General features: G+C 33.9%; 1 protein-coding gene across 2 annotated transcripts in view; it reads right to left on the bottom strand.

Annotated features, from left to right (window-relative positions):
- Nucleotides 1-2,216: 2,216 nt before the first annotated feature.
- The window catches only part of pkp4 (plakophilin 4), a 62,466-nt gene continuing 38,235 nt past the window's right edge, over nucleotides 2,217-26,447 (bottom strand). For both annotated transcript variants that reach the window (XM_073831412.1, XM_073831413.1), the window contains exons 8-22: nucleotides 23,379-23,537; nucleotides 23,044-23,254; nucleotides 22,412-22,544; nucleotides 19,926-20,139; nucleotides 17,725-17,908; nucleotides 17,302-17,419; nucleotides 16,052-16,243; nucleotides 14,884-15,057; nucleotides 14,425-14,575; nucleotides 14,091-14,283; nucleotides 13,881-13,965; nucleotides 11,088-11,205; nucleotides 10,844-10,975; nucleotides 6,661-6,734; nucleotides 2,217-3,338 (exon numbers count right to left, since the gene is read on the bottom strand). In XM_073831412.1, coding sequence (XP_073687513.1) covers nucleotides 3,099-3,338; nucleotides 6,661-6,734; nucleotides 10,844-10,975; nucleotides 11,088-11,205; nucleotides 13,881-13,965; nucleotides 14,091-14,283; nucleotides 14,425-14,575; nucleotides 14,884-15,057; nucleotides 16,052-16,243; nucleotides 17,302-17,419; nucleotides 17,725-17,908; nucleotides 19,926-20,139; nucleotides 22,412-22,544; nucleotides 23,044-23,254; nucleotides 23,379-23,537 — 2,378 coding nt within the window. In that variant the 3' untranslated portion in view covers nucleotides 2,217-3,098. The remainder of the gene's footprint in view (nucleotides 3,339-6,660; nucleotides 6,735-10,843; nucleotides 10,976-11,087; nucleotides 11,206-13,880; nucleotides 13,966-14,090; nucleotides 14,284-14,424; nucleotides 14,576-14,883; nucleotides 15,058-16,051; nucleotides 16,244-17,301; nucleotides 17,420-17,724; nucleotides 17,909-19,925; nucleotides 20,140-22,411; nucleotides 22,545-23,043; nucleotides 23,255-23,378; nucleotides 23,538-26,447) is intronic.

Here is a 26,447-nt window from a genome sequence, read left to right as displayed (position 1 = left end):
CAGCTGTTTTCAACACAATAATAAATGTTTTTGAGCAGCAAATCAGAATATTTGAATTATTTCTGATGGATCATATGCCTGAAGTAAGGAAGCTAAAAATTCAGCTTTGAAATCACAGGAATTAATTACATTTAAAAAAATATTTAAATAGAAAACAGCTATTTTAAATAGTAAAATTATTAAAAAACATTTTTTTTTACTGTTTTTGCTGTACTTTGTATCAAACAAATGCAGGCTTGGTGAGCAGAAGAGACTTTTCTAAACAACATCAAAAATCTTTGGACCGGTAGCGTACATCTCCTCATTGAGTAATGACTTTAGCTCTGTATTTCCATCCTGTTAGGTAAGTTATTATTTATTATTTTAAAAGTGTACGATCTTGACCAGAGCACATTTCTAAAAGTCCTTACATTACACCACAAGCAAATTCTTTTTTATTATTATTAAAAATAATAACAAGAATGACCCCTTTGTCCATCTGATACACTGGAGCAGGAACTGACCACTTATAAATCTGTGCTGAGCACCATGTAGAAGTAATAACTCACCATGAACAAGAAAATAAACACACTGATATGTATCAGGGGTTTTCACTCCCTCCAACCACTGCTCCATGATAGCTGCCCTGTTACATCCGCTGAAATACTGTGGTGCTGCTTTTATTTGCAGTATAACCGACTCTTTAGCGTCCCCGTGTGGCTGTAGATGGACCATTTTTTATTCATTTTTCAAGAACTTCACTTGTTTCTAGCTTAAGGCCACTATCTGCTAATAAGCACGCCAGTGTTACAAATCTGGGTGTCATTTCTGATTCTGAATTGAAAGTTGATAAGCATATTAGTCTTGTTGTGATAAATAGCATTTTCCAAATGAAAGCTATTGCAAAGTCCTCTGGGTTATTCTCTGTTAGGAAGTTTTAAAGGAACACTCCACTTTTTTTTTTTTTAGAATAGGCTCATTCTCCAACTCCCACCGAGTTAATAAGTTACCGTTTTGAAATCCATTCAGCCGTTCTCCTGTTCTGGCGAGATCACTTTTAGCATAGCTTAGCATAGATCATTGAATCCTATTAGACCAATAGCATCACATTCAAAAACGACCAACGAATTTCGATATTTGTCCTATTTAAAACTTGACTCTTCTGTAGTTATATCGTGTACTAAGACCGGCGGAAAATGTAAAGCTGCAATATTCTAGGCCGATAAGATTAGGATCTACACTTCCATTCTGGTGTAACAGTCAAGGAAGTTTGCTGCCGTAATATGGACGCAGCAGGTGCAGTAATATCAAAGACTATAGAATACCCAAGACATGTCACTCGTGTAGGTTTGAATGGGGAAAAATGCAACGCTCATTATGGCCGCGAAGCCCCGCCTTCTTAGTGAAAGTGCCAATAGTTGATTAGAAAAGTCAGCGCGTCACTGCAGCTGCCGTTAGAAGTCCCGGTTGCTATAGAAACAATCGGCGCTCTAATACGTGCGCTCAGTACTGCGCATGCGCACTGGCTCATCTAGCCGGAAAAATAAGCGTTTTTTCACATAGATATATATACATCTATGTATATATATCTATGTTTTTTCACGCTATTGGAGCACAAGGAACCATATTTATGAGGCAGTTCTTGTTGGATTTCTTTGAAGATTTAAAATATGAAATTTAATCGTAAACTTGGTGAACAGTTTTGGAGACTTTGATGTTTCCCCATTCAAACAGATAGGAGCTGCACTTGTATGCCCGAGAGGCGTTTCAAAGATGGCCGCCGAGTGACATGACTTGCCTTAAAGGGACTTTGGTAATATCATGCAGCACATGTGCAAATACTAACTTAGCTGGGAACTAATTTCAGGCACTGCTTGATATTACTGCTCCTGTTTCGGCCATATTACGGCAGCAAACTTCATTGACTATTACGCCGGAATGGAAGTGTAGTTCCTAATCTTATCGGTTTAGAATATCACAGCTTTACATTTTCCGCCGGTACAGTACACAAAACTTTTGAACGCGATGCTATTGGTCTAATAGAATTCAATGATCTATGCTAAGCTATGCTAAAAGTGAACAGGAGAACGGCTGAATGGATTTCAAATAGGGAAAACTCAACTTATTAACTTGGGGAGAGTTGGAGAATGAGCCTATTTCCAAAAAAAGTGGAGTGTTCCTTTAACACAATTTGCAGTGTGAAAACCAAGCAGATGAATAAACAACATAATCAAATATTACAAAAAACAAATGTTATCTTTATTACATCTAAATATTCTGATAGTAATAACTTTTGCCTCCATAAGGTCTCTTACATATACACACAGTTCTACATAGCGATTTATCATGGCACAGTTTTTTGTGCTTAGTAGCACAGATCACGGTTGTACAATAAACTGACGTAGTTGTACAAGACTCCATGGAACATACATTAATCTTTACATTAAGTAGGTTACAGCAATGAGACCAGACAAAATGACGTTTTTGTTTTCCAATGCACAGAACATTATTATTAGTGTTTCTTTTTTTTTCTCTCTTTCTCTTTTACACTGCTATTATAATTTATCATTAGCCTTTTCAGCCAATATATAATTTAGTTACACCTTTTCATTTGGCTCAAAAACGGAGGTGACTATAATATCATGCCATTAAAACAACATGAAAAATCAAATCATAAAAAGGTGGTTCAAGTTCTCGGTAAATCAGACCTTAAACACGCTTCACTGTGTAAAAACAGCAGATACTGAAAAGGAAAGTCTTTGGCTCACACTCAATCCCAGGTCAAACTAATTCAAGTTAATTTAATGGAGCATAATCTTTCATCTATGTACACACACTCCCACTCACACCTGCACACACACACACACACACACATACACACACACACACACACACACCCAAATGAAAATGAATGTCGTTGCACTGGCTTGTTTGCGCACACAAAACACAAATTAATTTGTTGAATGATAATGAACCAGTCACTTCAAATGCAATAGCTTATGTCCATACAACGGTCTTGAAATCCACTGATCCAGATATGTTTTAAGGAGTAACACCTCCTTGCAATATTCTATCTATGGCTACACGTTACATGGACAAATACGCACACACATACATGCCTACACCCATGAGTCAGGTGAGGCTGGGTAGGGCTGAGTTCTGTATGAAGGCCTGCGTGTGGTGGAGTAGAAGTCCACGTAGTTGGTATTGGGTTTGAGCACCTGCCTCTCGCTCACCACGGGATAATGCACCGGCTCGTCCAGGTAGGCATCCTCGTAGCCCATCGGAGACGACAGGTACATTCCAAAAGTGTCATAGGTGCTTTGATTTCCGTCCTCGGGGTAGTAGAGCCGGCCATGCTGAAAGAGGAGACAAAATGGGTGCCGTCATTTACATAGGTAAATATAACTAAATAATAAAAAAATTATTACTATTTACTGTAAGAGGTTCTCCAAACACAGTCAACAAAAATCCAGTCACTTCATCTGAAAATGTTTATAAATATGTGACCCTGGATCACCAAACCAGTCATAAGGGTCAATTTTTTTTTAAATAAATAAGCTTTAAATTGATGTATGGATAGGACAATATTTGGCCGAGATACAACTATTTGAAAATCTGGAATCTGAGGGTGCAAAAACTTCTAAATCGCCTATAAGGTTGTCCAAATGAAGTTCTTAGTAATGCATATTACTAATCAAAAAATGAAGTTTTGATATATTTACGGTAGGAAATTTACAAAGTATCTTCATGGAACATGATCTTTATTTAGAAAAAAATTACCATTTCGACCCATACAATGTAGTTTTGGCCACTTTGCAACAAATATACCCATGCTACTTAAGACTGATTTGTAGTCCAGGGTCACATATGTATATGTGACCCTGGACCACAAAACCAGTCATAAGGTTAAATTTTACAAAACTGAGATATATACATCATATGAAAGCTCAATAAATAAGCTTTCTATTGATATATGGTTTGTTAGGATAGGACAATAATTGGCCGAGATACATCTATTTGAAAATCTGAAATCTAAGGGTGCAAAAAATCTAAATACTGAGAAAATCACCTTTAAAGTTGTCCAAATTAAGTTCTTAGCAATGCATATTACTAATCAAAAATTACATTTTGATAGGTTTACAGTAGGAATTTTACAAAAAATCTTCATGGAACATGATCTTTACTTAATTTCCTAATGATTTTTGACATAAAAGAAAAATCAATAATTTTGACCCATACAATGTTTTTTTGGCTATTGCTACAGATATACCCCAGCGACTTAAGACTGGTTTTGTGGTCCAGGGTCACATATGTTCATGTAAGTTTTTATTTTTCAACCCAGTATTATTTTAGTATTACTAATGCCATTGAATATTTTGTTTTATATTCTTTTTTATATTTTCTTTTTAATTAATTCTGTTAAGTTTTTTGTCATTTTTATTTTAGAAGGTGTTGCATTTTTATTTTTTAACCCAGTGTTATTTTAGTATTATTGAGATACTATTAAAAAATGTATTACTAATACTATTAAATATTTAGTTTTATATTATTTTTATATTTTAATTTTTAACATTTTTTAGTAATTCTGTTAAGTTTTGTCATTTTTATTTTTATTAGTTTTTATATTATTTTTTTATATTTTATTAGTTGTTGCACTTTTATTTTTCAACCCAGTGTTATTTTAGTATCACTGAGACACTATTAAATAAATAATACTAATACTATTAAACATTTAGTTTTATATTATTTTTTTTGTCATTTTTATTTTAGAAGTTTTTGCATTTTTTATTTTTTAACACAGTGCTATTTTATTTAGTTTTGTCATTTTTATTCTATTTGTCTTTTTTATTCGTTTTATTATTCATTTTTATTTTAGTAGTTATTGCATTTTTATTTTTCAACCCAGTGTTATTTTAGTATTATTGAGATACTATTAAATAAATACTACTAATACTATTAAATATTTAGTTGTATATTTTTTTTTGTATTTTTTTGTAATTCTGTTTAGTTTTGACATTTTTATTCGTTTTTATTTAGATTTTTTTATTCGTTTTTATTTTATTATTCATTTTTATTATATTATTGCATTTTATGTTTTAACCCAGTGCTATTTTAGTATTATTAAGACACAATTAAATATGACTAATATTATAAAAAGAATGTTTTATTTATTTTTTTATTTCTAGTAATTCTGCTGTGTTTTAGTCTTTTTTATTAGTTTTTTTTATTTTTAGTATTAGTTTTTTTCTTTTGATGAATAAAGAGTGTTCTTTTAATTCATTTTTCATTAGTTCTTCATTTTTATTAGTTTTTGTTTATTTAGTTTTATCAAAATTAGGTAAAAATAAAGTGAAATTAAATTAAAAGAGAAATGTTGAAAAAGCTATAAAACAAGTTTAAGGGCTTTTTAATCTTGTATCAGTTAAAGGTAATTGTATTTCAATGAAAATTAAGATTACCTGTGTTAATTTTAGTTAATATGTGACCCTGGACCTCAAAACCAGTCTGAAGTATCATGGGTATATTTGTAGTAATAGCCAATAGCGTGTCAAAGTTATTGATTTTTCTTTTATGCCAAAAATCATTACAATTTTACGTAAAGATTATGTTCCATGAAGATATTTTGTAAATTTCCTACCGTAAACATATCAAAATTTAATTTTTGATTGTGTATTTAGATTAAGATGGTACAGCTAAATTTATTTACATGTAGAATAAGCAATATGTGACCCTGGACCACAAAACCAGTCTTAAGTCGCTGGGGTATATTTGTAGCAATAGCCAAAAATACATAGCATGGGTCCAAATTTTTGATTTTTCTTTTATGCCAAAAATCATTAAGAAATTAAGTAAAGTTCATGTTCCATGAAGATTTTTTGTAAAATTCCTACTGTAAACATATCAAAATGTAATTTTTGTTTAGTAATATGCATTGTTAAGAACCTAATTTGGACAACTTTAAAGGTGATTTTCTCAGTCTTTTTGATTTTTTTTGCATCCTCAGATTTCTGATTTCAAATAGATGTATCTCAGCCAAATATTGTCCTATCCTAACAAACCATACATCAATAGAAAGCTTATTTATTGAGCTTTTATATGATGTATAAATCTCAGTTTTGTCAAATTTAACCTTATGACTGGTTTTGTGGTCCAGGGTCACATATATGTTTAAAATTGTACAAAAATGTAATATTTTATCTTAAAAGGATAGTTCACCCAAAAATGAAAATTCTGTCATTAATTACTTACCCTCATGTCGTTCCAAACTTCCATCTTCATGAACACAAACAAATATATTGTTGATGAAATCCGAGAGCTTTCTGACCCTTTATAGACACATTTAGGGTCAGAAGATGAACAAAGGTCTTATGGGTTTGGAACGACAAGAGGGTGAGTAATTAATGACAGAATTTTCATTTTTGGGTGAACTATTCCTTTAAATCCTAAAACTCAATTTCTACACAGTGTGTGCTACTAAACCCAGATGCTTTTCACCACAGATGTTTGTGGAGAATAGTCAAGGAACAAACCCAATGGATTACGTAAACTTCATCTGTTGGGATTAGACACATTAAATCCAAGTCAATGGTTATCATTTACAGTGGGCATATGGCATCTGGGTTCAGCTGGCGTCAGATTCACCAATTTCTTTCTTCTTCCTTCCTTTCTTCAACTCACCTGTGATCTGCGGGACTCTTCGGCTGAAGGAGAGGGATATGAACTGATAAAATAGGCAGACTGCTTTCCAGACCCTAAACAATGAACACAAATATTAAAACACGATTTCTATTGTATGAATAGAATGATGTTTAAAAGTGTTATATTAAAAGGTACAGTTTGTGGTGGAGGTCTAATTCTGTGAAGCGCAGTTAAGGGCGGAGAGCAGGGCTGAGGGTTAGATGGGCGGACACGGTTTAACAGCCCAACATGCCAAATGAAGACCTCAATCACACTGAACCCGTATTCTGAATCACAGCCACATAATCAGACCCTCCAGGCCGAAGTACCACCAATCAATAAAGAGTAACTACGGAGGTCAAGTGCTCTTAAATAAATGACCATTACAGCTTCCGAGCAGACAAGGGAATAAAACTGATTGCTCTATTAGCTGAAGAGAGCATGGGTGAAATATCCATTAGTACATCTGTCCCGCTTCTTAATTCACAGACAGATTCTTCTGTTGTTTTCCAAGTGAAATACCATAAATCATTATAGACTATGCTGCCTTTTTCTGAGTAAGAATGTATATAAGCAAATAGCATTTGATTGGATCTTATAGAACGCCTTTTTCTTTTTTCTTTTTCTTAGAAATGCATGACAAAAAGAATTCAAAATTGTGAGATTTCTGGGGGGGGGGGGGGGGGGGGTTGATATGTTCTTAGAATTGGGAGTTTATATCTCACAATTATGACGTAACTTGCAATTGTGTGTTATAGACGGTTTCATCGGGCCTAAATTAACTTCCGGTCTGTGTTTGTTTATCTGTCCGGTTCGTGTCGCGGGCTACAAACGCAGCTAATAATGAGTAATGAAGTTGGTCTCAGGTTATTGTGCTGTGGTATGTGTTTCCCAAACATTTATTTATTTGTGGCGACTTGCCACGATATAAAAACCGACCGATTTTCCAATAGGCTTCGTTGAATAAACATGAGCATGTAATGTACGTTTAAAAATCAAACCGAGGCGTGGGTGTTTTTATATCACTGTATTTCTGAAGAAAGGCTGTCTTTAGAAAATGACATTTTCATTTCATCCTGCATAAGGCAGCGTTTGTAAATTAAGAGCTGCTTTGTCTACAGCCGTTACCGGGGAAACCTTGTTTCTCGTGCTTAAAGCACCTCCTGCTGGCTGAGAAAGAGTTTGCTTTTTTAATAAATCAGTCTAATTTACTCAGCCAACATATTTCCCTTGTTATTAAAAAAATAATCTACTCTAGAAGGACTTAGCTGTTGGTATTGATTCTATTTGGATGTCTACCGGAAGTTAAGTTAGGGCCACAAAAGCACGCATGCATAACGTTTGTTGTTGTTGAAACCGTCTATAAAGTCAGAATTGCAAGACATAAACTCGCAATATCAAAGTCAGATTTGCAAGTTTATATCACGCAATTCTGACTTCATTTCTAGAAACTGTGAGTTCATATCTCACAATTAATGAAAAAAGTCAGAATTGCGAGATGTAAACACATAATTCTATCTTTTTTTTCTCAGAATTGTATGATATAAACTCGCTGTTCTGCAAATTCTCAGAACTGCGAGATATAAACTCGTAATTGTGAGAAAAGTCAAATTTTAAAGGAAAAAAGATTGATATGTTCTCAGAATTGAGTTTATATCTCACAATTCTGACTTAACTTGCAATTGCCAGTTATTAAGTCAGAATTGCGAGATATAGTCACAGTTCTGTGAAAAAAAGTCAGAATTGTGAGATACAAACTTGCAATATCAAAGTCAGATTTATGAGCTTTATATCATGCAATTCTCATTTTATAACTTACAATTGCAAGTTTATATCACATAATTCTGACTTCATTTCTCAGAACTGGCAGTTTATATCACAATTCTGACTTCATAACTGACAATTGCAAGTTTATATCATGCAATTCTTTTCATTTCTGAGACTTCATTTCTCAGAACTGTGAGTTTGTATCTCACAATTCTGACTTTATAACTTACAATTGCAAGTTCATACCACGCAATTCTGACTTAATTTCTCAGAATTGTGAGTTTATATCTTACGATTCTGACTTTATAACTTACAATTGTGAGTTTATATCTCACAAATCATTGAAAAAAAGTCAGAATTGCAAGATGCTAATTCACAATTCTAACTTTTTTTTTTCAGAATTGCATGATATGAACTCAAAATTACAAGAAATAAAGTCAGATTTGCAAGAAAAAAACTCGCTATTCTGCGAATTCTCAGAACTGCGATATAAACTCGTAATTGTGAGAAAAGTCCAATTTTGAGGGTAAAAAAAGATTGAGTTTATATTCAGTTGCAAGTTTATATTGCAATTCTGACTTAATTTCTCAGAACTGAGTTCATATCTCACAATTCTAACTTTATAACTCACAATTGCAAGTTTATATCTCACAATTCATTGAAAAAAGTCAGAATTGTGAGATGTAAACTCGCAATATCAAAGTCAGATTTTGCGAGTTTATATCACACAATTCTGACTTCATTTCTCAGAACTGCGAGTTTATATCTCACAATTTTTACTTTATAACTCACAATTGTGAGTTTATATCGCAATTCATCGAAAAAAGTCAGAATTGCGAGATGTAAACTCACAATTCTATATCTCACAATTCTGACTTTATAGCTCGTAATTGCGTATTATAAAGTCAGAATTGTAACATATAAACTCAGTTCTGAGGAAAAAAGTCACAATTGCGAGATACAAAAACGCAATATCAAGTCAGATTTGTGAGTTTATATCTCACAATTCTGACTTTATAGCTTGCAATTGCGAGTTTATATCTGGCAATTGTGACTTTTTTGTTCTCAGAATTGAGAGTTAGATATGTTCTCAGAATTGAGAGTCACAAATCTGACTTAGTAGCTCACAATTACATATAATAAAGTCAGAATTGAGAGATGTACACTCACAATTCTAACTTTTCTAACTGATAACTCACAACTGCAAGAAATAATGTCAGAATTGCAAGATAAAACTCTATTCTGCAAATTCTCAGAATGGCGACACAATTGCGAGGAAAAAAAAAAAAAATTTTGAGGGGAAAAAAATGTTCTCATGACTTAACTCGCAATTGCGTGTTATAAAGTCAGAATTGCGACATATTAACTCAGTTCTGTGGAAAAAAAGTCACAATTGCAATATTAAAGTTTATATCACACAATTCTGACTTCATTTCTCAGAACTGTAAGTTTATATCTCACAATTCTTACGTTATAACTCACAATTGTGAGTTTATATCTCACAATTGCAATAAATAATGTCAGAACAGCAAGATAAAAACTCGCTATTGTGCAAATTTTCAGAATCTCAAGATATAAACTTACAATTGCAAAAAAAAAGTCTAATTTTCAGGGGCAAAAAAGATTGATATGTTCTCAGAATTTAGTTTATTTCTCACAATTCTGACTTAAAAACTTGCAATTGCGTATTTTAAAGTCAGAATTGCGACATTTAAACTCATTTAGAGTCATATAAAGTCCCAATTGTGAGATACAAACTCGCAATATCAAAGTCAGATTTTGCGAGTTTATATCACACAATTCTGACTTCATTTCTCAGAACTGCGAGTTTATATCTCACAATTTTAACTTTATAACTCACAATTGTGAGTTTATATCGCAATTCATCGAAAAAAAGTCAGAATTGCGAGATGTAAACTCACAATTCTATATCTCACAATTCTGACTTTATAGCTCGTAATTGCTATTATAAAGTCAGAATTGTGACATAAACTCAGTTCTGAGGAAAAAAGTCGCAATTGCGAGATACAAAAGCGCAATATCAAGTGAGTTTATATCAAGTGAGTTTATATCTCACAATTGCAATAAATAATGTCAGAACAGCAAGATAAAAACTTGCTATTGTGCAAATTTTCAGAATCGCGAGATTGATATGTTCTCAGAATTTAGTTTACATCTCACAATTCTGACTTAATAACTTGCAATTGCGTATTTTAAAGTCAGAATTGCGACATTTATATCACGCAATTCTCAGAACTGCAAGTTTTATCTCACAATTCTGACTTTATAACTCACAACTGCGAGTTTATATCTCACGATTCATTGAAAAAAGTCAGAATTGCGAGATGTAAATGATTTTTAAAAATGTTGCCTTTTATCTGTTATAAAGTGTACAGAGGACTCGAGGAAAGCTCACCTGTATATTGACTTGTGTTTCTGTTGGCGTCTCCATAATAATTATGAAGTTGCATAGACGACTGAGTCCTCCGTTGATTTAAGCGATGACCTCTTATACCTAACATGGCAGGGGAAGAGGTGGCACTGCCTCCTAAATGTGGAGAAAAAAAATAAAATAGTGATTAACAATAAACCAAGTCATTTCTCTGTAGCTGCTACAGAATTACATTTCTTCACAGTTCCTTTCTATTATAATGGCCCACCTGACTGGATAACAGGTGACATCTGCACGTTGCTGGTTGGCAGAGTAGGTTGTGATCGGTAGCGGTCTCGTTCCAGTGTTGACACTGGGGTGATGAAGTGATTCTGGTTCCATCCATCCTGATGAACCACAGAACACACAGTTCCTGTTTACATCTAATATTATTATCCATCTCAGGTGATGCAATTACAAAAGGTCAACCGATACACAAAGTATTTTCGATCAAACTTTCAAGTCATTTAGTCTGTTGTTGCTTTGTAACTGCGGTTGCAATGATTGATATATAGATACTATAAGTTCCTGTAAATAAATTATTTTCTGCAAAGCATTAGTGTATACACTTCAAACTCTGTAAACATTTTCAGCTTGTCTTGCCTCCAAATTGTTTGTGTCATAAATTTAAATGTAAAATAGCATGAAATAAGTACATTTTCAGTAATATTTTTCTAGTTTTAAGTACAAGTAATAATAATAATAATAATATAATCTGAATAACTTTAGATTACTTTTGACCTAACTCAGTTATCACATTTATTTATATAGGATAATCTTGTACCATCTTAGTATAAAAATACAAAGAGTAAGAAAATATATTCCATTTGTTAACAACATGAAGTGCATTAAACATATTACATTACGGTTTCCCAAACTGGTGTTTGTGAAGGAACTGCAGTGGGTTTATGAGTTTACTGATCAGCTAATAATTAATTAAATCATTAAAAAATGTTACATTAAAACAAATTGTTTTAAAATCAGTCAAAAAAATAAAATAAAAAAATAAAAAAGTTTTTATTTGTTTACCTGTGTGTCATGTGACCATAACCAATGTCAGAAAACCAATGAAGATGCAAATGTGATACTTAATTATTAAAATATTTGATTTAAAATCTCAGGGGCACTTCAAGTAAATATATTAAGTGAAAAGGATCAGATGACAAAAAAAGTTTGTGAATTTGTGCATTTTAATGTGTTTAAAAGACAAAAGCCGTGGTTGATACAATGTGGAAACACTTTTTAAACCTGAAATAATTTTTGTAAATCCAGTGGTCAAATGCTGTGTGACTATTGACTGTTTTTTGTGTGAATGTCCACAATACTTGATAACTTTCTTAATGTATATAAGCAGTCGGCTATTTCAGAAAGGAAACTTTTAAAGTTGAAAAAGCTAAATTAAGGAGAATCAATTAATTATGAATAATTTATTGCAACTGTGAAAATAATATATAATCATGTAATCCATAAATGTCTGAAAGCCCATTTTTGCTTTTCAATTAAATGTATGTCAGGCTGATGTTCTAAAAGACTGTTTAGTTAATCACGTTGTTTCTGAGTTTTAGTTATAGTTAGTTTTGTTAGTTGCCTAGCTTTTTTAGCTTTTTAATGTCAAACAGATTGTATTGCATTTACGAATGCACATGAACACAAACAACAAAGTGCCTTTCATGAGCTCTTTGTGAGTTCGCAGGTGGTGAAAATAAAATCACATACACTCAACCATGAGCATGCATAGTCCAGCATATGGTATTAGGTGTAGTCAACTTAAAGGAGTAGTTCACTTTCAGAACAAAAATGTACAGATAATGTACTCACCCCCTTGTCATCCAAGATGTTCATGTCTTTCTTTTTTTCTTCAGTCGCAAGAAAATTATGCTTTTTGAGGTAAACATTTCAGGATTTCTCTACATATAATGGACTTCTATGGTGCCCCCGAGTTTGAACTTCCAAAATGCAGCTTCAAAGGGCTCTAAACCATCACAGCCGAGGAAAGAAGGGACTTATCTAGCAAAACAATTGGTTATTTTCTAAAAAAAAAATTACAATTTATATACTTTTTTAACCTCAAGTGCTCATCTTGTCTAGCTCTGTGTGTACTCTGTGTAGAGATTAAAAAGTATATAAATTGTAAATGTTTTTAGAAAATAACTGATCGTTTCGCTAGATAAGACCCTTCTTCCTCAGCTGGGATCTGCATTTAAACTGCATTGTGGAAGTTCAAACTCAGGGGCACCATAGAAGTCCATTATATGGAGAGAAATCCTACATTTTTTCCTCAGAAAACATAATTTCTTTACGACTGAAGAAAGAAAGACATGAATATCTTGGATGACAAGAGGGTGAGTACATTATCTGTAAATTTTTGTTCTGAAAGTGAACTACTCCTTTAAAGTGGCGCTAAGCAGACCGATCAATGAGTGTTCTGTGAGTTTCGTCACAAAATATACGTCATTCAACCCAACCAATCAGGTTGTGAACATAACACTATGCATTTAGGTTCAGTATCTTTAGGTTCGCTGCCAAACATGCCAGTGTGAATCCTAAGCAGACCAGGAACAAATGTATCATTTTCTTTTTTGGTCCGGACCAAATGAACCAAACAAACCAAACTAAAAAGTATGAACACACCCTTAAACACATCTGACATCATAAATATGACTTGCGAACTCGTAAATACAAGCTTCCTAAAAGGACTTGAACTCATCATATGTCTTGTTAGCGGTCATATTTATAGATTATGTTCACCACCTGTTTTGTGTTTGGTTGCTTGTATATATTGCCATGTTTGCCTCTTTAGTTTGTTAGTTATTGTCTATGCTATGGTGTTCTATGTATCCCGCTTTCCAGAGTTCATTGCTACTGTATTATTGATACGTTTTTGTTTTTGTAAGTAGAAGTCTACTACTATATATTTCTCAATGGAAAACAAGACAAAAATATTGATTGTTGTTATTGACTAAATGGATGTCATGAGAACATCAGGGTCACTAACCACAATGCAATGGTTGAGAACATCTACCTTTTTGTAGAAGGTGCGCAGATCTCTGTACTGCCACAGAGTGTTCAGCACCTGAGCTGCTGCCTTGACCACCTTCATGGAGTACCTGCCACAGACAACAAGAAATTATTCTAGATATACTAGGACATTTAAAGAAAATGTTTTTGTTATGAAACAGTGTGGACATATAAATCCGCCCACTTCAAACAGCCCATAAAAAGAGGTGAGCACCTCTCCCCACGTCCTCTGCTGATTGTAACCAGTTTGTCGATGCCGCCCGTCTGCGCGAGAGCACGGGCGTTCTCCATATTCCTGCTTGTGACCTCGTGCAGCGCACAGCAGACTGCTGCCACCGTCTCATCTGACAGCAGGGAGGGCCCATTGCCAGGAAGACGGGTCACTAGGTCCCGCATGGCGTATTTTCCTTTCAAAGCAACCGAATTCAGCACATATTTATTTTAGAAGATGCGATGCAGTTTTTAATGCCCACATAAAACTGACATATAATAAAAATGGAATGTAAAGCATTGCACTGAGTTCATAGCAATACGTTTGAGTGACTAACCAATGAGCTCCTTGTTCCTGGCGTCCAGAGCCATGTTCCGTAGAGCAGTGGCCACAGAGCAGACCACCCTGTCATTATCCATTCTTAGTAGCTCCACCAGAATGGGCAAACCCTTCTCTTTACGTACAGCAGCGCGGATGTAGGCCGCAAACTGAACGGTGAAAGAGAGAGAAAAAGAAGGTTATTATCTTTCAGCGAAGCAAAAATTTGCATTTACATTAATCTAGTCTACTCTTAACTTTAGAAGCATTTCCAAAATAAACTATGCAACTAAATAAAATAAAATAAAAACAGCTGCTGTATTAAAACCTCGAAGCGTCATCTGGTCAGATAGTGTGTGTCTATGCAGGACATATTCTTCATCCACCAGCCAATTATGGCCTTCATATAATTCAGTTCTATTTTGAACACTGTGGCTGTATAATTCAGTTTATGTTATAGTGACCACAAGCAGCCTACCCTCCAGGTTCCGGCGGACAGATTCTGCAGAGACCCAGCCGCCCCTTCCAGCGTGGCTGGGTTTGAGCTCTCTGCCAGGAGAGTGAGGTAAGGTTTTACCACAGATGGATGCCACAGCATCTCTGCTCCCTTTGGACTTCCAGAAAATCCTGGAATAGGCCCCACACCATCCCACTGCATCACAGGATGACACAAATAGTGATAGTTAGTTTCAGCTTTGAACATTCTGTAAATATAACTTTCTGTAGCAACTAATAAATTGGTTTCTGTAAACATAAAATGTGACCTTGGACCACAAAACCAGGCATATGGGTTCATTTTCTGAAATTTATATTTATGCGTTATCTGAAAGCTGAATTTAAAGGGTTTCTATTGTTTGTATTGTTTGTTAGAAAATGACAATATTTGACCAAGATACAACTATTTGAGGGTGCAAAAAAATCCAACTATTGAGAAAATCGCCTTTAAAGTTGTCCAAATAAATTCAAAAATTAAGTTTTAATATATTTTAAGTAGGAAATTTACAAAATATCTTCATGGAACATGATCTTCACTTAATATCCTAATGATTTTGGCATGAAAGAAAAATCTATAATTTTGACCCATACAATGTATTTTTGGCTATTGCTACAAATATACCTGTGCTACTTCAAGACTGGTTCTGTGGTCCAGGGTCACAAATGTGGAAAAACAAGTATTTTAAAATTTAAATGTAAAATTAATTTACAGTATTTCTATGTATTATTATTTATAACATTATTATTTTATTATATAATCATTAATGAATTATTTAAAATTAAATAAAACTAGTAAAATATTTTATAGAGGATGCACTCAATAAAATCTTAATAATATAATAATTATTAATTATTAGTATTAATAATAATATAAATAATATTTTAAAGATTTTATTAGTTTTCATAATTTACAGATCTGCAAATTTAATGATATTTCTAGGTTTTCCATGACTATTGGCTGAAAAACAACTCTTTTAAATGTACAGTGTTTGGTGCCTTGCTCTTATGAAACATCTGTTGGCTTGTGCAAGCTATTTGCAAAATGAATTTCTCTCTCAAAAAATCCCAAATCATTTGATAACTGAGCGCAATTGCATTTATAAGCTTCCAGAGCATGGAATCCAAGCTCATTATATTTAGTGATAGATTACCTGCTGATCCTGCCAGGACCTCTTTTTCTTCTTCTTTCTGAGGCCCCAGCAGCTGTAGTCAGCCTGTTTGCTGGAGGTGTCAGGGCCCAGGAGGTTGTCCAGATCCTGGGTTCCCATCAGCCGAGACGGCGGCATCTCCAGCTCAAGGCGGTATGACAAGTTCCTCAAAGTGCACACACAGTTTTCCACAATCTTAAAACACAGGAAAAGAGAAAAAGAGAAGGAAGGGTATAGTGTATTTAATATTTTCGACATCGACAGGCCCAGTCCTCATTATATTAAAAAGAGTGTCCTCGATATTCTTCATTTAAAGAGATAGTTCACCCAAAAATTTAAATTCTGTTATTAATTACTCATCCTCATGTCGTTCCAAACCCATAAGGCTTTCAACCATCTTCGAAACACAAATTAAGATTTTTTTGATGAAATCCGAAAGCCTTCTGACCCTGCATAGACAGCAATGCAGCTGAGACGTTCAAGGCCCAGAAAGGTAGTAAGAACATTGTTACAATAGTCCATGTGACATCAGTGGTTCAACCAAAGCTGCGAGAACACTTTTTGTGCACAAAGAAAACAAAAGCAACAATGTTATTCAACAATTTCTTCTCTTCTGTGACAGTCTTCGACACGTGTTCTCAAGAGTACCACGACAGGGTCAGAAAGCTTTTGGATTTCATCAAAAATATCTTAATTTGTGTCCCAAAAATGAACGAAAGTCTTACAGGTTTGGAACAACATGAGGGTGAGTAATTAATGACAGAATTTTAATTTTGGGTGAGTTGACTTTTAAGAAAAGTCACATGGGTTAAATATGGGTTAAAAATAACAATCGCAATTTTTTTTATTATTACTAATTAGAAAAAAAAAATCTTTTAAAATATTTTGTGGATTCCGCCTCCTTTTCCAGGCAGATTTCAACGCTTCCTGTTCCAGCAGATGGCATGCTAAGACTAAGATTTGGTAAAGAAATAGCCAAAGCTGCACAATGCTGTTCTTCACCACTAGAGGCACTCAATATTTTTTGGCCCTTCAAGGAGTGGCACAGAAAACATGTAACACCTTTTTATAAGCAACATGAGCCTCTGCCAGTTCCCAGCTGTCACTGGATATGCAGACTGAAAATTAGTCAAATATCTGGCAAGAATGTGTCAGATATATTCCAAATATTACCAACAATCTATAGAATGTTGTACATCAGATCTGGATGGTTTCAGATGTATTCAGCACGCAATCACAAGAATATCTCTAACCTTGCTGTCATAATCAGAGGTGTTTACGCAGGTTTTGATTATATAGAGAAGGGAATCAATCAGCCCTTCACAGCAACGCATCTGCCTTCTGGCTTCTTCTCCAGCTGAGCTCAGGTTCCTGAAACACACACACACACACACACACATCAGTATCATGTGGTCAACAATATAATGTCCATCTGATTTAGATAAAACAATCATTCTGACTTGAAAATGTAAATAGTGATCATCTCTGAGGATGAAGAGATTGAAGAGTGATGCTGCTACTAGCAGTAATGTGCAAAACTGTGTATTTGAAAACTCAGCTAGTCAGCAGGTTACCTAAACGACTATTGATTAATCAATCTTAACAGGAAGCTCTTGTATAATTAGACTTGTACACCTAATCAGATATTTCTTAGGAGGAAATTACATGAGGCATACCTGAGGCAGCCAGTGGTGTTCCTCAGCACCAAAGATGAGTGCAGTTTGAGTTTCTGGTCCTCTCGCTGAGGTGCTGCACCCCACCCAGAGTGAGGGATAATGACTGTGTTGGTGAGCGGTCCGAGAGCGTCCCGAGTGATCGTCATCTTCACAGAATCACATGACGACAGGTTCCACAACACTCCTATAAAGGATAACCCCAAAAACATATATATAATGTACACAACCAGTCAAAAGTTTATAGACAGTAAGATTTTTAATGTTTTTTAAAGTCTCTTCTGCTCACCAAGCCTGCATTTATTTGATTCAAAGTACTACAAAAGCAGTAAAATTTAGAAATATTTTTACTATGTAAATAACTTTTGTATTTACATATATTTTAAAATGTAATTTATTCCTGCGATTTCAAAGCTGAATTTTTTAGCATCATTACTTCAGTCACATGATCCTTCAGAAATCATTCTAATATTCTGATTTGCTGCTCAAAAAACATGTATTGTTATTATTATGTTGAAAACAGCTGAGTATATTTTTTTCAGGTTTCTCTGCAGCTCAACGGTTTTAAATATTGATAATAATAATAATAATAATATAATATGTTTATTGAACAGCAAACAGCATATTGAAATGATTTCTGTAAGATCATGTGACACTGAAGATTGGAGTAATGATCCTAAATATTTAGCTTTGATCACGGGAATTAATTTACATTTTAAAACATATTCAAATAGAAAGCAGTTATTTTAAATAGTAAAACTATTTCAAAATATTACTACTTTTGCTGTATTTGGGATCAAATAAACGTAGGCTTGGTCAGCAGAAAAGATTTCTTTAACATCTTAAACATTATAAAATCTTAATGTCCAAAAACTTTTAACTGGTAGCGTACATAACATATAAAATGCCAGAGTATAGCATTAAATATAGATAACTAGAAGTGCCACTTCAATATAAAATGAAGGAACCTCATTTATAAATAAAACTATAAAAATAAATTACTTATTTCAAATCTGCGCACTGGCAATACATTTTCCATTCACTAATAAATTGTTTCGTTGCCAAACACAAAACTTACTCTGGCAGTCAAAAGTTTGGAATAAATAAGATTCTCTTATTCTTACTAAAGCTGCATTTATTGAAACTAAATTACATTTTAAAAAATCTAATAGTGTGAAATATTATAACAATTTAAATAACTTTTTTTGATTTCAATAAATTTTAAAATGTAACTTTTTTGTGATGGCAAAGCTGAATTTTTAGCAGTCATTACTCCAGTTTTCACATGTCACATGATCCTTCAGAAATCATAATGACACGTAATTTGGTCACCTAGTGTGACTTTTATTAAATTACTTACTATTTTAAGCAACTTTATTTAATTCATGTTTAATGCAGTTAAATATGACAATGATTAACTGATAAATTATTTTGTGATTTAAATAGCATTTTAGAATTTTTTTTTTAATTCTTTAGCTGTATGATTTTGTCAAATCCATTTATCAAATGAAAACATGCCATTTAGCATTTTACAGTACATGTCGAGCAGATTTTTTTTGTTTTACAGTTTTAGAGTTTGCATTGTTAAGAGTGTGAATAAGAATTTTTAAATAAAACTCCTTTAGTTATAATAAGCAATTCAACACACTTGATTATTTAACACAGCTCATTAGAAAAAATGAGAGACACATTCAGAGGTGTGTAATAAAACTGTAAAGAGGCAGTGGGAGTGTAACAAAAAATCCCGCAGATAGAGATCATTAACACAAAATAGTCCCTGTGGTTGTGAGTATGTGTGTGAGCAGAAAGAGCTCTGCCTTTGCTGAACAACCCTGCTGCCTCTGTTTGAGAAATGACAGTGAAAATACACTGTATGCATCAAGAAAACTGCTTGGGAGAGTAGAATTTCCCCATATCTATCTACCACTACTTAGGATATCCAGCTTGGAGAGAGTGTGTGTGTGCGTGCAAGTTTGTGTCAGCTCAGCTTTTAATCAAATACTTTGTCTCTCCACATTAATCACAGCCACGAGTTCCATTGACTGTAATCTCTGATCTGAGCTTCACAGTGCAAACTGATCTCACCACAGGAGCGAAAGAAAGCGAGTTGGAAAGAGCGAGACAGAGGAACAGAGAGGGAGTGAAAAAGCAAAAGAAAGACTCTCTTATGGCAGTCAGTCATGTGACCCCACACACCCACTCACCGGTTACGAGCTCTCGCACTTCAGAGTCTGGAGTTTTTCTCAACAGACGAACCAAAGCCGGGATTCCACCGGAATTCCTCACACACACTTTGTTATCATCGGTGGCTTTTCCGTACACCAGGTTTCGCAAAGCTCCGCAAGCGTTCCGCTGAACTTCCAAGGTTTTGTGGTCAAGCAGATCCACCAGGTGCCGGATCCCCCCCAGTCGACACACCTGAAAACATACAGTAAGAGAGTGCAAGTGTTCACATTTATGTGTGCTTTCTGTCTGTTTATGCAGTCTGCAAATGCAAACTAACTAAAAGCAGAAACATATTTCAGAAATTCATCTGCTACAGTTGAGGTCAAAAGTTTACATACACCTTGCAGAATCTGAAAAATGTTAATTATTTTAGCAAAATAAGAGGAATCATACGAACTGCATGTTATTTTTTATTTAGTACTGACCTGAATAAGATAAATCACATAAAAGACGTTTACATATAGTCCACAAGAGAAAATAACAGTTGAATTTATAAAAATGACCCTGTTCAAAAGTTTACATACACTTGATTCTTAATACTGTGTTGTTACCTGAATGATCCACAGTTGATTTTTTTTGTTTATTGATAGTTATTCATGAGTCCCTTTTTGTCTTGAACAGTTAAACTGCCTGCTGCTCTTCAGAAAAATCTGTCAGGTCCCACAAATTCTTTGGTTTTGCAGCATTTTTGTGTATTTGAACTCTTTCCAGCAATGACTGTATGATTTTCACACTGAGGACAATCAAGGGACTCAAATGCAACTATTACAGAAAGTTCAAATGCTCACTGATGCTTTATAAGGAAACACAATGCATTATGCGGGGGGTAAACTTTTGAACAGAATGAAGATGTGTACATTTTTTCTTATTTTGTCTAAATATCATATTTTTTCATTTAGTACTGCCCTTCAGAGGCTACAGAAGATACTTTTATGTTTCCCAGAGCATAAAATAAGGTAAATTTATCCTGATATGCACATTAAAAATGTTTCCTTCTGGAGCATCAACAAGCATTAGAGTCCCTCAGTTGTCCTCAGTGTGAAAAGACAGAATTCAAAATCATACAGTCATTGCTGGAGAGGGTTCAAATACACAAAAATGCTAAAAAAAACAAAAAAAAAAACAAATAATTTGTCGGAGCTGATTTTTTTTTATTTTTTATTTTTTATTTTTTTTATGAAGAACGACGGGCAGTTTAACTGTTCAGGACAAACAAGGTACTCATGTCCAGCTATCACAAAAAAAATAACAAATAAATTAAAAAACACAGCTGTGGATCATTCAGGTAGCAACACAGGTTCAAAAAATAAGTGCATGTAAACTTTTGAACAGGGTTTTTTTTATAAATTCAGCTATTATTTTCTCTTGTAGACTATATGCAAATGTGTTTTATGTGAAATATCGTATTCAGGTCAGTGCTAAATAAAAACTAACATGTATTTTGCATGATCCCTCTTATTTTGGTAAGATAATTAAGCTTTGTAGTCAAGTGGATATTTGTTAATGTGAACAAACTGATTTGCTTTAGCCACTAATTCACTTGTTTGAGTTAATACATAGAAGTCCCTACTTCTTACTTCTTTTATTGAATTTATTGAACACCGTTGTTCATTTATGATTTCCAGTTGCAGAATTTAGTATGCTATATTAGATTTCTGAAACCTATATTTATCTCTTCAAGTTTAATGCTAATTAAGATCCCCACTGTTTCTGTGTCAAATAAATACTATTCTGATTATAAAAAAATAAACTATAAAAATAAATTTATGTATATTAAATAGCTGTTAAATATCTTCAGTGAAGACTGATTAAATTTGGGTTTGGTTCGATTTTTTAATGTTTTTAAAAGTAGTCTCTTATGCTCACAAAGGCTGCATTCATTTGCAAATACAGTACAAATACTGTTAAATTTATTTAAATAACAAACATTTTCTATTTTAATATATTTTAAAATATAATTTATCCCAGTGATAGCAAAGCTGAATGTTCAGCAGCCATTACTCCAGTCTAAAGTGTCACATGGTCCTTGCTTCAAGAATCATTCCTTGTAATTATGAATGTTAAAAACAGATGTGCTCCTTAGTATTTTGTGGAAACCTTGATGAATAGAAAATCTGATGAACAGAAAGTTCAAGAGGAAAGCACATATTTGTGCACCTATTTAAAAATAAATAAATAAACTTGCATCATTATCATCAGTCACTGATCATTGCCTTTACTGTTACTTATGAAAAGTGTCCTTGCCTTAAATTAAAAGTATACATTTTTCAAACCCCAAACATTTAAACAGTAGTTAAAAGTTATTGTAAATACTGATGCCTCTTCCTGCAGTACACAGATTAATGTCCAAGATTTTTGTCTAATCAAATGTGCCTTTTTTTCTCTTAATGTTTAGGCTTTAAGTTAGGCTTAAACTACAGTAAGTCAACTGTATGCCTGTGTGTGTATGTGTGTGTGACCACACCTCTGCCTTTATGCGGTTGTCTCCGTAGCAGAGGTGCTGTATGTAAGCTGCAGCATTGGCCTGGACAGAAGGGAAATGATGCTGCAGCATTCGGATCACCTCTGGCAGCTCGGGGTCTCTCCAGGCAAACTCCCTAACACCCCCAACAGACACAGAGAAAACAGATGTCAAACACACAAACAAATTCAAAAAATGTCCACATTTGACAAATAAATGTTTGCAGATTTCAATAAAATACACATACTTACTTGTGTTTACATGTTAGCATCAGGACAAATAACTAGACGCTTAAAAAAATCAGTCCAGCTTCTATTTTTCGCAATATTTTTTCGCATTTGTCATTAAAATATGCGCTGCAAATGTGAATGAGCACTCAGGCGATCTGGTTTACATTTTCTGACAAGCTCTTGTTCTGTCTGCAGAATAAACATGCCCAGAAATATGATTACAAAGCAACATATGCACAAAAGTTGTGAAGGCTCAACAAATCAAATAAGTTCGAATAATGGGAAGACACGCTGGGTTTCAAAGTAAAGCCTCTATGTTTTAAATGTCAATGGCTTCAAAGATGGCCCTAAATTATATTTGAAGCTTTCTGCAATGTTTTTGCATCAGTGGGTTTAGTTTTTCACCTGGGATCTTTGTGAACGCTGTCTATGGAAGGCGAGCGTGTGACGGCGTTGTCGACGGCAGCTGCATGTCTGGTGTAGTTTGGGTCACTTTGGCGATAATGGGCGGGGCGATAGGTGTCGGAGTGCGTCGCCACGGAGCCCAGCGAAAATAGCCCTCGCTGGTACCTCAGAGTGCTACACTGACTAGTGGTCCTTTGTAAAGTACCAAACCCTGAGAGAGAGAGAGTAAGTGAGCGATACAGACACTGTTCAAGATTAACACTGTGGAAATGTCAGAACTCATTCACTGAGTTTGCAAAGATAGCAGTGGTGCATGAAGGACATTCATCACATACCTGTATTGTTTCTGGAGATAGCGCTCTGGGAGCCGTGCGTGGGGCTCTGGTACAGAGGGTTCTGGAAGGTTCTGTCTTCATAGATTGGCGTGACGTGGCAGTCTGGGGAACGGGCCTCTTGGCCTAACTGGCTGTTCTGACTGTAAGAGGTTTGCAAGCCTAGATGAAGATCAGAGATTTGAACAGTGTTATTTTAGTGCATTTCGATCATGACAACTCTTGGAAGCTTTTAGCATTGGGATGGATATGACAATGTTAATGCATTTGGTCTTGGCGGAATAGAATTGCTATTGAATTACTGTGAACTGCTGCTGCTGTGAGTATTTAAGACATACTGCTGCTGCACAAGTAGTATAATAACACATAGCAGATCTATACAGGTGGAGCTGGGGAGGTGGCGGGTTTTAGAAGAACTTTGAGAGCGCACTGCGAAAAGCTCTTTTAAATGTGAAGCAGTAAGATAATTGGTTGTGTATGCAACATGAACCAATCAGTTTGTGCCAGGTAGTTTAATGCTGTGAATATCATCTGTTTGCGCTAATGACCCATCAGCCTACGCCGTCTAGAGTTTTGTGACAGAACTTGGCATTTAATTAGAGCTGCAAAATGATTAGCTGTGATTAAGCGATTCAAAATAAAATTTTATGTTTGCATACTATACATGTATATATTATGAAAAAATGTTAATTTATATAATTTTTTTATATTTATAGATAATATAAATTATATACAAGTGTTTACATACAAATGCGTACAAATATTTGTATAATATATATACATATATGTGTGTGTATTTATATATACATAATTAATATACACAGTACACACACATATAGTACGCAAACAAACTTACTTTGAATCGTTTTGAATTTTTTTTTATGAGCTTTTTCTTAATATGTCTATATTATTTTATTATTTAAACTGAATTTGGCAACTCATTTTAACTTATTTTTACTCATTTCAGTTTATGTTTATTATATTTCAAGCTAAATATTTGAAAATATTTCTTATGGTTTTAATTTTTGGTTCATTCAATGATATTCCAGTCAATGATTCAGTCAGTAAATTTCACGACTTTATACACTAGTTGTCAAAGGTTTGGAATTATTCATGGTTTTTTATGTTTCTGAAAGAAGTCTCTTATGCCCCCCAAGGCTGCATTTTTTATTAAAATACAATAAAAAGAGTAATACTGTGAAATATTATTTCAATTTAAAAGAACTGTTTTCTATTTTAATATATTTTTAAATATATTATTATTATTATTATTTATTCATCTGTGATGGCAGCCTTAATCTAATATAATTAGCGCTCAATTATTATTAGTTATTGCCCTTTATCAATGTTTTGCTGCTTAATAATTTTGTGGAAACTGCAGTACATCTTTTGATTAACATTAGGATTCTTTGATTAACAGAAAGTTTGTAACATTATGTGTTTTACTGTAATTTTTGAGTAATCTAATATGTCTTTGCTGGATAATAGTGTTATATATATATATATATATATATATATATATATATATATATATATATATATATATATATATTATTATTTTTTTTTTTTTTTACATATAAACCTAAATCTACTTATCCCAAAATTTTGAATGGTAGTGTATCATAGATTCAACAAAAACAGCTTTTTACCATTGATGATAATAAAAAATGTTGCTTGAGCACCAAATCAGCAAATAATAGAATCATTTCTAAAGGTCCGTGTGACACTGAAGACTATAATGGCTGCTAAAAAATTCAGCTAAAAAAATGCATTTTTAAATATATTACAACAGAAAACTATATACTAACTTAATTGTTATAATATTTCATAATATTACTGTTTTTACTATTTTGGCCATGGTAAGAATAATAGACTTTATAATAACAACAGACAAAATAATAGCATAACAGACTTTTTTTTAAATAATTATTCCAAACTTTTGACCAGTATCCCACTTCAATAACCCACTGACAAATCCACTCTTTGTGAAGAGGTTTATCCAAAATACAATATGTCTCAAACATTTATTCACTACTGAAAGAATCAGAATAGACTAGCATAAATTTCTATCCAGGCTCATTTGTGCTGATTAGGGTGTCGCCCTAGCTGGTTAAATTTTTGCTCATCCGCAAAACCTGTCTAGCAGCTGTACAGCTACATAACGAAGACTTTCGCTGTGCTTCACTAGGCTCTCGAGTCTTCAAGTGGAGATGTAAGTTGTATTTTATAAAAACAATCTGCTGTAATTAACCACTCCACTGGACTTTCACACCTTCAGATGTATCTGTGAGAGATAATGACCTTGAGCAAGAACAAGGCGTATTCTGCAGCAGCTAAGAGCGAGATAAAAACAGTTTTATACTAAAAGAAGGCACTATGTTGTGTTGCCATCAGTAATGTAAATGTCAGTTTGCCTGACACAATCAGAGAAATACATACAATTAATTGTGCAATTTAGATGAATTAGCCAGAGGTTTCAGCCTTTCTCCCACACATGATTTCATGGCAAACAGGATACAATAGATTTGCTCATGAACGCCTACCCAAAATTGCATACCCAATTACCCAACTCTTGGAGCATAATTACTGAATCTACTTACAAACCTTGTGAATGCTTGTACTGACATTGTACAGTATGCTCATTAGAGTATAATAGTTTTAAGAGCTGTAGGGCATGTATAACCATGCAACCTTGCGAGACTGACATTCACAACAAGAACTTTCAATGAAACACATCTGACCACAACCTAATCAGAAACCTATTATTCCAGTCAGTACTGATAAGCAGATACAGTTGAGGTCAAAAGTTTATATCACCCTTTCAGAATCTGCAGAATCTTCAGAAAAATCCCTTAGGCCCCACAATTTCTTTGGTTTTCCAACATTGTTGTATATTTGAACCCTTTCCAACAATGACTGTATGATTTTGAGATCCATCTTTCCACACTGAGGACAACTTTGGGACTGATGCTTTGGTGATGCTCCAAAAGGAAAAACCGATGCATTAAGAGCCGGAGGGTGAAAACTTTTAGAATTGAAATGAAGATCAGGGTGAATTTAACTTATTTTTTC

Source organism: Garra rufa, chromosome 25 (genome assembly GCF_049309525.1).
Source record: "Garra rufa chromosome 25, GarRuf1.0, whole genome shotgun sequence".
Classification (NCBI taxonomy): Eukaryota; Metazoa; Chordata; class Actinopteri; order Cypriniformes; family Cyprinidae; genus Garra; species Garra rufa.
The sequence above is the reverse complement of the archived record's forward strand: the minus strand, read 5'-3'. Positions and strand labels throughout refer to the sequence as shown.